The sequence below is a fragment of the Antennarius striatus genome, chromosome 24 (assembly GCF_040054535.1).
Source record: "Antennarius striatus isolate MH-2024 chromosome 24, ASM4005453v1, whole genome shotgun sequence".
Classification (NCBI taxonomy): domain Eukaryota; kingdom Metazoa; phylum Chordata; class Actinopteri; order Lophiiformes; family Antennariidae; genus Antennarius; species Antennarius striatus.
The window spans coordinates 10,628,317-10,641,954 of NC_090799.1; the positions used below are offsets into that span (position 1 = coordinate 10,628,317).

Consider the following 13,638-nt stretch of genomic DNA (forward strand, 5'->3'; position numbering starts at 1 on the left):
GACAGGCAGTACAACAGGCAGTACAACAGGCAGTACAACAGGCAGTACAACAGGCAGTACAACAGGCAGTACAACAGGCAGTACAACAGGCAGTACAACAGGCAGTACAACAGGCAGTACAACAGGCAGTACAACAGGCAGTACAACAGGCAGTACAACAGGCAGTACAACAGGCAGTACAACAGGCAGTACAACAGGCAGTACAACAGGCAGTACAACAGGCAGTACAACAGGCAGTACAACAGGCAGTACAACAGGCAGTACAACAGGCAGGACAACAGGCAGGACAACAGGCAGGACAACAGGCAGGACAACAGGCAGGACAACAGGCAGGACAACAGGCAAGACAACAGGCAGGACAACAGGCAGGACAACAGGCAAGACAACAGGCAGGACAACAGGCAGGACAACAGGCAGGACAACAGGCAGGACAACAGGCAGGACAACAGGCAGGACAACAGGCAGGACAACAGGCAGGACAACAGGCAGGACAACAGGCGGTACAACAGGCGGGACAACAGGCGGGACAACAGGCGGGACAACAGGCGGGACAACAGGCGGGACAACAGGCGGGACAACAGGCGGGACAACAGACGGTACTACACAGACGGGACAACACAGACGGGACAACACAGACGGGACAACACAGACGGGACAACACAGACGGTACTACACAGACGGTACTACACAGACGGTACTACACAGACGGTACTACACAGACGGTACTACACAGACGGTACTACACAGACGGTACTACACAGACGGTACTACACAGACGGTACTACACAGACGGTACTACACAGACGGTACTACACAGACGGTACTACACAGACGGTACTACACAGACGGTACTACACAGACGGTACTACACAGACGGTACTACACAGACGGTACTACACAGACGGTACTACACAGACGGTACTACACAGACGGTACTACACAGACGGTACTACACAGACGGTACTACACAGACGGTACTACACAGACGGTACTACACAGACGGTACTACACAGACGGTACTACACAGACGGTACTACACAGACGGTACTACACAGACGGTACTACACAGACGGTACTACACAGACGGTACTACACAGACGGTACTACACAGACGGTACTACACAGACGGTACTACACAGACGGTACTACACAGACGGTACTACACAGACGGTACTACACAGAGGGTACTACACAGACGGTACTACACAGACGGTACTACACAGACGGTACTACACAGACGGTACTACACAGACGGTACTACACAGACGGTACTACACAGACGGTACTACACAGACGGTACTACACAGACGGTACTACACAGACGGTACTACACAGACGGTACTACACAGACGGTACTACACAGACGGTACTACACAGACGGTACTACACAGACGGTACTACACAGACGGTACTACACAGACGGTACTACACAGACGGTACTACACAGACGGTACTACACAGACGGTACTACACAGACGGTACTACACAGACGGTACTACACAGACGGTACTACACAGACGGTACTACACAGACGGTACTACACAGACGGTACTACACAGACGGTACTACACAGACGGTACTACACAGACGGTACTACACAGACGGTACTACACAGACGGTACTACACAGACGGTACTACACAGAGGGTACTACACAGACGGTACTACACAGACGGTACTACACAGACGGTACTACACAGACGGTACTACACAGACGGTACTACACAGACGGTACTACACAGACGGTACTACACAGACGGTACTACACAGACGGTACTACACAGACGGTACTACACAGACGGTACTACACAGACGGTACTACACAGACGGTACTACACAGACGGTACTACACAGACAGTACATCAGACAGTACATCAGACAGTACAGCACGAAGTACGAGACGAAACACAAGGGATGGTTAACATCTCTATACACTCTCATAGGGAAGTGACGTGTGACCAGTCCCTGAGTTGACGGGGGAGGGAGAGATAGGTAGTCAGGTGCTGGGGGGGGGGGCAGGGTGAGGGTAGAGTTCAAGGCTATGGCAGGGGGCAGAGCAGGGAGGGAGTTGAGCCTCCTGACCACCTGGTGACAGAAACTGTCCTTGATCCTGCTGGTTCTGGTCCAGACTCTACAGTCTCCTACCTGATGGCAGCAGGCTGAAAAGGCTGTGAGAGAGGGGTGGGGGGGGTCACCTGCAATGCTGATGGCTTTGCGGGTGAGGCGGGTGTTGTAAATGTCTGAGGGAAGTGGGGAGACACCAGTGATCTTTTCAGCTGCTCTCATGATGCGCTGCAGGGTCTGCAGGAAACGGTTCAGGCGCCGTACCACAGGGTGATGCAGCTGGTCAGGATGCTCTCCATGGGGCCTCTGTAGAAGGTCAGCATGATGGGGGGTGGGGCTGTTGTTCTCCTCAGTTTGCGGAGGAAGTAGAGGCGCTGTTGGGCTTTTTTCTCCAGCGATGTGGTGTTGTGGTCCTTGGAGATGTGCACACCCAGGAACTTGGTGCTGCTGAAGTCCAGCAGCCAGTTGCGTATGGAGGTGTTGAGTCCAAGCTGGTCCAGTTTATAGATGAGCTGCTGGGGGATGATTGTGTTGAATGCTGAGCTGAAGTCGATGAACTGCATTCTGGTGTATGAGACTTTGGTCTCCAGGTGGGTGGGGGTTGGGTGAAGGGCCGTGGAGATGGCGTCATCGGTCGAGTTGTTGGACCGGTAAGCAAACTGAAAAGGGTCCAGGGTTGAAGGGAGGGTAGAGCCTTCTGTGCCGGGATGCCATTGTCTGCCTCAAAGCATGCAAAGAAGTCATTCAGCTGGTTCAGCAGAGTGGTGGAGCTGTCGCAGGACTGCAGAAGGGGCTTGTAGTCCGTAATGGACTGAATCCCCCACCACAGGTTCCTGGTTCTCTGCTGTCGCTGAAGTGGGTGGCGATCCTCCTGGAGTACTGTCTCTTGGCCACTCGGATGCCTTGTGACAGATTGGCCCTCGCTGTCCTTAGGCCCACCTCATCTCCAGCTCTGAAGGCCGCGTTCCACGCCCTCAGGAGTCTTTGGACTTCACCTGTCAGCCAAGGCTTCTGGTTGGCTCGAACGGAGAGGTTCTGATGACCGTGACATCATCCATGCATTTCCTCATGTATGCAGTGACTCCTGGAGGTCTGTGGTGTTGTTGTGGGTGGCTGCGTCTTTGAATACGCTCCAGTCTGTGGTTGAGAAGCAGTCCTGGAGTGCCTCTGACGACCCATCAGGCCACACCCGGATCTGCCTCTTCACAGGTTTAACGACTCTAACCAGTGGTCTGTATGCGGGCGTTAGCATGACAGTGGTGTGGTCTGACGCCCCAAGGTGGGGGAGGGCGCGGGCCTTGTAGGCATCTTCATGTGTCGTGTAGACATTGTCCAGGATGTTAGCTCCTCTGGTGGCAAAGTTGATACGTCTACATCATTTTGGAAACACACTCTTGGGGTTTGCGTGGTTAAAGTCCCCCGCCAGAATGAGGAAGGCATCTGGGTGGGCTGTCTGCTGCTCACTGATGGGATGGTAGAGTTCATTCAGTGCCTCACTCCTGTTGTTAATGGAGGGGGGAGGGATGATTACTGCCACCAGCAATATGGCAGAAAACTCCCTGGGAAGGTAGAATGGCCGGCATCTGATGATCAGGAGCTCCACCAGAGGAGAGCAGTGTGTGCAGACCACAGCAGCATCCCTGATGTAAACACAGAGTTCCCCGCCGCGGGTCGCCCCCCCCTCAGTGAGCGCTCTGTCAGCCCGGTAGCACGTTAGCTGAATGGCACAGTCCGGGACGCTGTCAGTGAGCCATGTTTCCACACAACACTCATCCACAGACTTAGTTGATGATCGGAGCAGGCGGATGTTTATTGTCCAGCGAGCGTACGTTGGCGAGTGTGATGGTCGGGACAGCCGGCTGGTGAGAGCTAGCCACTAGCCTATCCTGGATGCCCCCACACTTGCGGCGCTTCTGCTTCCGCATGTTCCACTTGTGGTGCTTCGACTGCAGGCGGGGAGCAGGAGTGGGGGTCGGTGATTAAGCAGGCCTCCGGAGCAGACCGCACTCGTGCAGCACTTCCGCGTCTGCTGGGTTTAAGTCCAATAAAGTTGTTCTGCGCATGTCGAGCAGAAACTCACGGGAGTATGAGCGCCCACAGCACTCCCATCAACATCCAGAGTGAAGGTCTGCAGGTGGTTGTTGGGTAGAGCTTGATTCGCTGCTGATGGTCATGTGGGACAAACCGGCGGAGCAAACAATAATTATTAGGTAATAAATACGAGCAATAAAAATCAATAATCCAGGCAAAAAGCAACACAGCTGCAGCTGCCAAACGGAGCAAGGATCGCTGGGAAAACATGGCCGACTGCGTCAATGAGGAAGTTGGTGCCATTATAACATTACTGCCCCACTATGACTGCACTTGTGTATCTGACTACAGTAACATGTGTGTGTTCATACATGTGTGTGTGAACCACATGTTTGGTTATGACATGTGATCGTAGCCCCCGTGACTTTATGAACAGCTCTACGTACTGTGTTCTTCACAGGTTTTCAGCATCGCCAACAGAATACATAAAAGTACCTATCAATCAATCAATCCATGATTTACTGAAACAAATCACTGATCAATGACATTCTATCTGTGTCTTGCTTGTAACCCGTCCAACGAGGGATTTCAGGACATCATAATACCAACATCACTAAGAAATATATTAAATGTGGCAAAGACCCTCAGGTCAATGCACACTGTGGGGCTGTCAGCGCGTGGTTGGGGTGCGTTCCATTCCTGATGTGAGGCTCCAGCAGCTGACAGATGTAATGTAACCCCTCCCCCCAAAACCTCTACCTTTCTACAGTCATTGTTCAGGCAATCCCACCGGATTACAGCCATCCCTAAATATTCTCTCTGCCTGAGCGCTCTGCACACAAGCTGTGACCCGAGATCCACCGGGTTCTCAGGGAACGGACGGCCCGTTTTCAAGAGAACTGATTGGTCAGTAGGTGGGGCTGTTATACCTGCTGAGCTCTGATTGGTCAGTAGGTGGGGCTGTTATACCTGCTGAGCTCTGATTGGTCAGTAGGTGGGGCTGTTATACCTGCTGAGCTCTTATCTTGAACTTATCCTGCTCCTGAGCAGGTTAGGTGTTCAGCATAGGTTACCGCGACAATGTAGCCTGATAGAAAGTCAGCCACCTTTATGGTACCGAAAAGCCAGGGTTAAGCCTGAAGTTATCTCGCTAAGCCGTAATCCAGCTTCATGGTACGGGCCTCTGGTCTGCTTCCATAGGAACACACTGTATGGCAGGCAGTGGTTGTTCCTTAAGCAACGTTTGCATGAGTTTGTTGACCAGCGTAGAACAACTGATGCACGGCAGAGCACCTGGTTACCCCTAACCCTAACCCTGGTTACCCCAACACTAACCCTGGTTATCCTAACCCTGGTTACCCTAGCCCCGACCCAAACCCTAACCCTGGTTACCCCAACCCTGGTTATCCTAACCCTGGTTACCCTAATCCTGGTTACCCTAACCAATACTCTGGTTGCCCTAACCCTGGTTACCTTAACCCTAACCATGTTTACCCCAACCCTAACCCTGATTACCCTAACCTGAACCCTTGTTACCCCAACCCTAACCCTGGTTACCCTAACCCTGGTTACCCTACCCCAACCCTAACCCCTACCCTGATTACTCTAATCCTGACCCTGGTTACCCTAACCCAAACCCTGGTTATCCTACCCCCTAGTTACCCTAACCAATACCCTGGTTAGCCTCAACGGGTTTACCTTAACCCTAACCCTGTTTACCCCCAACCCTAACCCTGATTACCCTAACCTGAACCCTGGTTACCCCAACCCTAACCCTGGTTACCCTAACCCTGGTTACCAACACTCCAACCCAAACCTTAACCCTGGTTTCTGTAACCCTAACCCTGGTTAACCAAACCTGAACCCTGGTTACCCTAACCCCAACTCTAACCCCAAGCCTAACACTAACCCTGGTTACCCTAACTCCAACCCTAACCCTTACCCTGGTTACCCTAACCCTAACACTGGTTACCCTAACCCTGGTTACCTACACCTCAACCCAAACCATCACCCTGGTTACCTTAACCCTAACCCTGTTTACCCCAACCCTAACCCTGGTTACACTAACCTGAACCCTGGTTATCCTAACCCCAAGCCTAACCCTAACCCTGGTTACCCTAACCCCAACCCTAACCCTTACCCTGGTTTCCCCAATCCTAACCCTGGTTACCCTAACCCTGGTTAACCTAATCCTAGTTACCCTAATCAATACCCTGGTTACCCTAAACCTGTTTACCGTAACCCTAACCCTGTTTACCTTAACCCTAACCCTGTTTACCCCAAACCTAACCCTGATTACCCTAACCTGAGCCCTGGTTACCCCAACCCTAACCCTAACACTGGTTGCCTTAACCCTGGTTACCCTAACCCCAACCCCAAACCTAACCCTTACCCAGGTTACCCTAATCCTAACCCTGGTTACCCCAACCCTAATCCTGGTTACCCTAACCCTGGTTACCCTAACCCCAACTCTAACCCAAGCCTAACACTAACCCTGGTTACCCTAACTCCAACCCTAACCCTTAGCCTGGTTACCCTGATCCTAACCCTGGTTACCCTATCCCCAACCCTAACCCCAAGCCTAACACTAACCCTGGTTACCCTAACCTTTACACTGGCTACCTTAATCCTAATCCTGGTTACCCTAGCCCTAACCCTGGTTACCTTAACCCTAGTTACCCTAACCCCAACCCTAACCCCAAGCCTAGCCCTAACCCTGGTCATACTAACCCCAACCCAAACCCTCACCCAGGTTACCCTAAACCTGGTTACCCTAACCCTGGTTACCCTAACCAATATCCTGGTTACCCTAACCCTGGTTACCTTACCTTAACCCTGCTTACCCCACCCCTAACCCTGATTACCCTAACCTGAACCCTGGTTACCCGAACCAGTACCCTGGCTACCCTAATCCTAGTTACCCCAACCCCAACCCTAACCCTGGTTACCCTAACCCTGGTTACCCTAACCAGTACCCTGGCTACCTTAACCCTTGTTACCCTAACCTGAACCCTGGTTACCCTAAACCCAACTCTAACCCCAAGCCTAACACTAACCCTGGTTACCCTAACTCCAACCCTAACCCTTACCATGTTTACTCTAACCCAAACCCTAACCCTGGTTACCCTAACCAATAACCTGGTTACCCTAACCCTGGTAACCTTAACCCTAACCCTGTTTACCCCAACCCTAACCCTAGTTACCCCAACCCTAACCCTGAAGCGTGTCATCTTCAATCAATCATTCATGTCAAACCAGACTTTCATGCAAACAGACTTGTTAATTCTGCACCTCCAACCTCTTGTCGTTAGTCATTGCGTGGAAGCTCGGGACCCGTACTGTGGATGGGATCACCAGCAGAATCGCTGCACCACCATGGAGGACAGTTCCAACATGGACCAGTGGAGCCAGAACATCACCGGCTGCCCGGTAAGTATCCTCATCCTACAAAGGAGTCCAGCTAGCTTCTACACCTATGTTTGTTGATTCATCAGGAACTGTTGATCTTTTTTATGACAGTGTGCCTGCTTATCTGGTTATTATACATTAATATTGTGGTTGTGATTTTCTAAGCACTCTATTGAGCAGTTTGTAGTGATTGGGACATGTTTGTGTGTGTCTGGCGCGGACTTTAAACCCCTTGAATTCTGTCTGGAGGTGAGGAACCTGACACAGAATGGAGGTTTTGGACCCTGGGCACCCTGGCAGCCTTGTAACCATGACAACGGAGAGGGGCTTGTCAGCAGCTGCATGTGCCGATCCCGCTCATGTGACGGACCAGTGGTCCAGTGTGGTGGGCTTGAATGTAAGGGTTCAACCATCCAGGTGGCAAACTGTTCCAGGTACGCTTCCTTCTGCACATAGAACGGTTCTGGTGGCCGGATTAACATGTGGTTTAATATGCTGTTTACAATGTGATGATTGGACACTTGCTAGAATATCACTTGCTAATGATGATTAGACAGTTTAACACCCGGGGCGGTCTCGTTCCCGTACCGGTCCACTAACGGCTAGAGGTTTCCTACCTTTACCCCCCTGACCGGCTGGAGGTCTCCTACCTTTACCCCCCTAACCTGCTGGAGGTCTCCTACCTTTACCCCCCTAACCGGCTGGAGGTCCCCTACCTTTACTTCACTAACCGGCTGGAGGTCTCTTACCTTTACCTCACTAACCAGCTGGAGGTCTCCTACCTTTACCTCACTAACCAGCTGGAGGTCCCCTACCTTTACTTCACTAACCGGCTGGAGGTCTCTTACCTTTACCTCACTAACCGGCTGGAGGTCCCCTACCTTTACTTCACTAACCGGCTGGAGGTCTCTTACCTTTACCTCACTAACCAGCTGGAGGTCCCCTACCTTTACTTCACTAACCGGCTGGAGGTCTCTTACCTTTACCTCACTAACCGGCTGGAGGTCTCCTACCTTTACCTCACTAACCGGCTGGAGGTCTCCTACCTTTACCTCACTAACCGGCTGGAGGTCTCCTACCTTTACCTCACTAACCGGCTGGAGTTCTCTTACCTTTACCTCACTAACTGGCTGGAGGTCTCCTACCTTTACTTCGCTAACTGGCTGGAGGTCTCTTACCTTTACCTCTCGTCATTTAATCGTCTCTACTGCTCAGGAACGGCGGCTGGACTCCGTGGTCTTCATGGGACCAATGCAGCAGCACCTGTGGGATTGGATTTGAGGTGCGGCAGCGGTCCTGCAACAACCCATCGCCTCGCCACGGCGGTCGGGTCTGTGTTGGCCAGGGTCGAGAGGAGAGGTGAGACCTGGTCCTCCACCAGGAGGAACCCATGAGGCCAGATGTTCAGCCCGTCTCTGATTGTCCATCCACAGGCTGTGCAATGAGAAGAAGCCCTGTCCTCTGCCTGCGGTGTGGACCCCATGGGGGACATGGTCCCACTGCAGCACTGAATGTGGAGGGGGGGTGCATTCCAGGACCAGACTCTGTGAGAACGGCACCAGTTGTGCTGGATGTTCCATGGTAATAAATAATAAAAGTGTGTTATGAAAAGTAAAGGACATTATGTGAAATTTCATGTATTTAAATTCATAAAGCTAGAATAACATCATCTAAACATCCCACACTGATCTAAACCTGCTCATAAAAGGTGGATAATGTCAAGTGGAACTCTGCTCACAGCAAAAACGTCAGTCCCCCAGAGAAGTACTGGAGTAAAATGAGGCTACAGTTCCACATGGACCCGAACCCCAACCCCAACCCAAACCCAGCCCTAACCCGTACTCTAAGCCTTACCTGAACCCTTACCCGAACCCAGCCCTAACCCGAACCCTAACCCAAACCGGAAACTTAACAAAACCCAAACCTGAACCCTAACCTGAACCCGAACCCAGCCCTAACCTGAACCCTAACCCAAACCCTAGCCTGAACCCTAACCCGAACCCAAACCCAAACCCGAGCCCTAACTCTAACCCCTAACCCCTAGCCCTAAACCCTCACCCTAACCCCTAGCCCTAACCCTCACCCTCACCCTCCTTCCTGTGTTCCAGGAGTATCAGGCTTGTAACCTGGAGACCTGCCCTGAGGTTCGACGCAACACCCCCTGGACACCATGGATGCCAGTGAACGTGAGTCAAGACGGGTCCAGGCAGGAGCAGAGATTCAGGTACACCTGTCGGGTCCAGCTGCCCCACCCCCAGCAGCTCCAGCTAGGCAGGAAGCGGGTGGAGACTCGGCTCTGCCCCGGCATCGGTGCCTGCCGGACTGACGGTGAGTTCATCATAAGGTCAAGCGTTGGGGGTGGAGCCAAGAGAAGAGCTCTTCTCATTGGCTGAGCAGTTTGGTTTCTCCTAATCAGTTCATTATTGTCACTGAACAGCAGTTCTGATATGTATTCCAGCTCTGGTTGTGGACAGTGTGAAAACCAGCGGGCCAGCTCTCCCCCAGCACCAAAGTGTGCGCTGGGGATCCTGGGAAACATGGTCCAGCTGCTCTCAGCAGTGTTCTGGAGGCTTCCGGACCCGCAAACGCAATTGCTTGACGGCTGAGGGCAGGACCAACCTCAGCGCCTGTAGAGGATCCCCGGTGGAGTACCAGGACTGCAGCAGCCAGCCCTGTCCAGGTGGGGGGGGGGCCTTACAGGGGAGTTCTGAACAGGTACAGCGTCTGACAGTCTTTGTGTTCCAGTACGAGGTGCCTGGTCCTGCTGGTCCTCCTGGACCCAGTGCTCAGCCAGCTGTGGGGGCGGACACTACCAACGGACCCGGACCTGTAGTAACCCGCCACCTGCTGGTGGGGGGGACATCTGCTTAGGCCTGCACACCGAAGAGGTGCTGTGTAACACACACACCTGTGAAGGTAGGGCAGCAGGACCAGGAGGTCCAGGTGGACGAGCAGACAGACTGTCTGAAGACTTTCTCATCAAATGTCTTTTGTCTGCTTGGAATCAGTGGTTTTCTGTCTTGAGGCTGGAGTCTGTCTCTGTGGTCATGTTGATGTATGTTCATGTATGTTCTGTTGTATTGTACAGTGCCTTGCAAAAGTATTGGCCCGCCAAGCCCCCTCTAGGATCCCTGTGAGAGTAAAAAGCTGGTCCGTTGTTTCACGACCAGGACGGAACCCACATTGTTCCTCCTCAATCTGAGGCTCGACAATCGGCCGGACCCTCCTTTCCAGCACCTTGGAGTAAATTTTCCCAGGGAGGCTGAGGAGTGTGATGCCCCTGTAGTTGGCACACACCCTATGGTCCCCCTTTTTACAAAGAGGAACCACCACCCCAGTCTGCCACTCTTTCGGCACTGTCCCAGACTTCCACGCAATGTTAAAGAGGGGTGTCATCCATGACAGCCCCTCAACACCCAGAGCCTTCAGCATTTCCGGTCAATCTCATCAACCCCCGGGGCTTTGCCACCGTGAAGTTGTTTAACTACCTCGGTGACTTCGCCCCGAGAGATTGACTCTGATCCCCCATCATCCTCCAGCTCTGCCTCTGCAACAGAGGACGGGTCAGTTGGGGTAGTTGGATTCAGGAGTTCCTCAAAGTGTTCCTTCCACCGACCGACAACCTCCTCAGTCGAGGTCAACAGTGTCCCATCCTTGCTGTATACAGCTTGGATGGTTACCCATTTCCCCCTCCTGAGGTGTCGGACAGTCCTCCAGAACAACTTTGGTGCCGTGCGATAGTCCTTCTCCATGGCCTCTCCAAACTCCTCCCACACCCTCCGTTTTGCCTCCATCACAGCCGAGGCTGCAGTCCTTTTGGCCCATCGGTACCCTGCAACTGCTTCAGGAGTCCCCAGGGACAACATGCCCCTGAAGGCCTCTTTCTTCAGTCGGACGGCTTCCCTGATCACCGGGGTCCACCACGGTGTTTGAGGGTTACCGCCCCTTGAGGCACCCAAGACCTTGAGATCACAGCTGTCAGCTGCAGCTTCAGCAATGGAAGCTTTGAACATCGACCATTCAGGTTCAATGCCCCCAGCCTCCACAGGGATGCACGAGAAGCTCCTTCGGAGGTGTGAATTGAAGGCCTCACGGACAGAGTCCTCCTCCAGACGTTCCCAGTTCACCCGCACTACCCGTTTGGGCTTACCAGGTCTATCCAAAGGTTTCCTCTGCCAACGGACCCAACTCACCACCAGGTGGTGATCAGTTGACAGCTCTGCCCCTCTCTTCACCCGAGTGTCCAAAACACACGGTCGAAGGTCAGATGATACGATCACAAGATCAATCATTGACCTCCGACCCAGGGTGCTCTGGTACCAGGTCCACTTATGAGCATCCTTGTGTTTGAACATGGTGTTAGTTATTAACAATCCGTGACTAGCACAGAATTCCAACAACATGACACTGCTTGGGTTCAGATCAGGGAGGCCATTCCTCCCAAGCAATCACGCCCCTCCAAGTGTCTCCATCATTGCCGACATGTGCATTGAAGTCCCCCAGGAGAACAATGGAGTCCCCTGCAGGGACCCCATTTAGGGACCCCAAGAAAGCTGAATACTCTGAACTGATATTTGGTGCGTACGCACAAATAACAGTCAGAGTCCCCCCCTCCAGTCTTAAGGCGTAGGGAAGCGACCTCTCATCCACCGGGGTAAACTCCACCACAGCGGCGCTCAGCCGGGGGCTTGTGAGTATCCCCACACCCACCCTGCGCCTCACGCCTGACGCAACTCCGGAGTAAAACAAGGTCCAACCCCTATCCAGGAGTTTGGATCCAGAACCGTGGCCATGCGTGGAGGTAAGCCCCACCAGATCCAACTGGTAGCGCTCCACCTCCAACACAAGCTCCGGCTCCTTCCCCGCCAGTGAGGTGACATTCCACGTCCCCAAAGCCAGCTTCTGCTGCCCGGGTCTGGTCCATCGTGACCCCCTGTCATCACTGCCACCCGTATGGCAGCGCACCCGACCCCATCGGTCTGCCCTGCGGGTGGTGGGTCCACAGGGGAATCAACAACATGTGAGACACAATCGTGAAGGGGAACCAAATTTATTCAACATTTTATATTGTGTTTACAGATAAAAAACTGAAAAGTAGGATTTACAGAAGTATTGGCCCCCTGTTCTCTCAGCTCAGCTAACCTACTCCAGAAGTTCCCTGAATACTTCTGAATGATCCAATGTTGACCTAAACGACTAACAATGACAAACAGACCTGTGTGTCATTTGGTCTCAGTGTAAATGCACCTGCTCTGTGAAGGTCTCAGAGGTCTGTGAAAGGAACACTGGAGAACAAGCAACATCATGAAAACCAAAGAACACACCAGGCAGGCCCAAGATAAAGTTTTGGAAAAGTTCAAAGCAGGAATGGGATACAAGAAGATCTCACGATATTTAAACGTCTCTCGGAGCACTGTGTGAGCAATAATATCAAAATGGAGAGAGCATGAAACCACTGCAAACCTACCAAGACCTGGCCGTCCCTCTGAACTGCTGCAGTCCTGGTACTCCACTGGGGATCCTCTACAGGCGCAATCATGTCCTTCCATTTACAATCATGTCCTTTCAAAACTCCCAAAAAGATTGTCTCAGCAGATTGAGCCAGGTGATGTGTCTCATGCTAATGACCCTCATTAGCATACAAAGGTGTAACTCACATCTCAACAAACCTCAATCCAATCGAGCATCTGTGGAAAGATCTGGAAATTGCTGTGATCTCCATCAAACCTTAAGGAACTTGAGCTGTTTTCTAAGGAGGAAAGGGCAAAGATTTCTGTCTCAAGATGTGAAAAAGTCCAAAAAGACTTGCGGCTGTGATCGCAGCAGAAGGAGGTTGGACAGAGTATTAACTCAAAGGGGGCCAATGCTTTTGCTCGTCCTACTTTTCAGTTTTTAATTTGTAAACACAATATAAAATGTGGAATAAATTTGGTTCCACTTTACGATTGTGTCTCACATGTTGTTCTTACAAAATATTTTCAGTTTGTAATCTTTAAGTTTGAAGCCTGAAATGTGGCAAAATGTGAAAAAGTTGTTTGGGGGCCGATACTCTCACAAGGCACTGTATGTTGGACTGTATGTTGTTGCTCTGGACACACAGCGATGGCGTCACCACCTCAGCTCTCTTGTTTTTGGT

General features: G+C 52.1%; 1 protein-coding gene across 2 annotated transcripts in view; it reads left to right on the forward strand.

Moving 5' to 3' along the window:
• The window catches only part of LOC137591420 (semaphorin-5B-like), a 29,756-nt gene that overhangs the window by 13,652 nt on the left and 2,466 nt on the right, over positions 1-13,638 (forward strand). For both annotated transcript variants that reach the window (XM_068309395.1, XM_068309396.1), the window contains exons 12-18: positions 7,406-7,523; positions 7,752-7,936; positions 8,718-8,861; positions 8,936-9,083; positions 9,611-9,830; positions 9,961-10,182; positions 10,248-10,418. In XM_068309395.1, the coding sequence (XP_068165496.1) occupies positions 7,406-7,523; positions 7,752-7,936; positions 8,718-8,861; positions 8,936-9,083; positions 9,611-9,830; positions 9,961-10,182; positions 10,248-10,418 (1,208 nt within the window). The remainder of the gene's footprint in view (positions 1-7,405; positions 7,524-7,751; positions 7,937-8,717; positions 8,862-8,935; positions 9,084-9,610; positions 9,831-9,960; positions 10,183-10,247; positions 10,419-13,638) is intronic.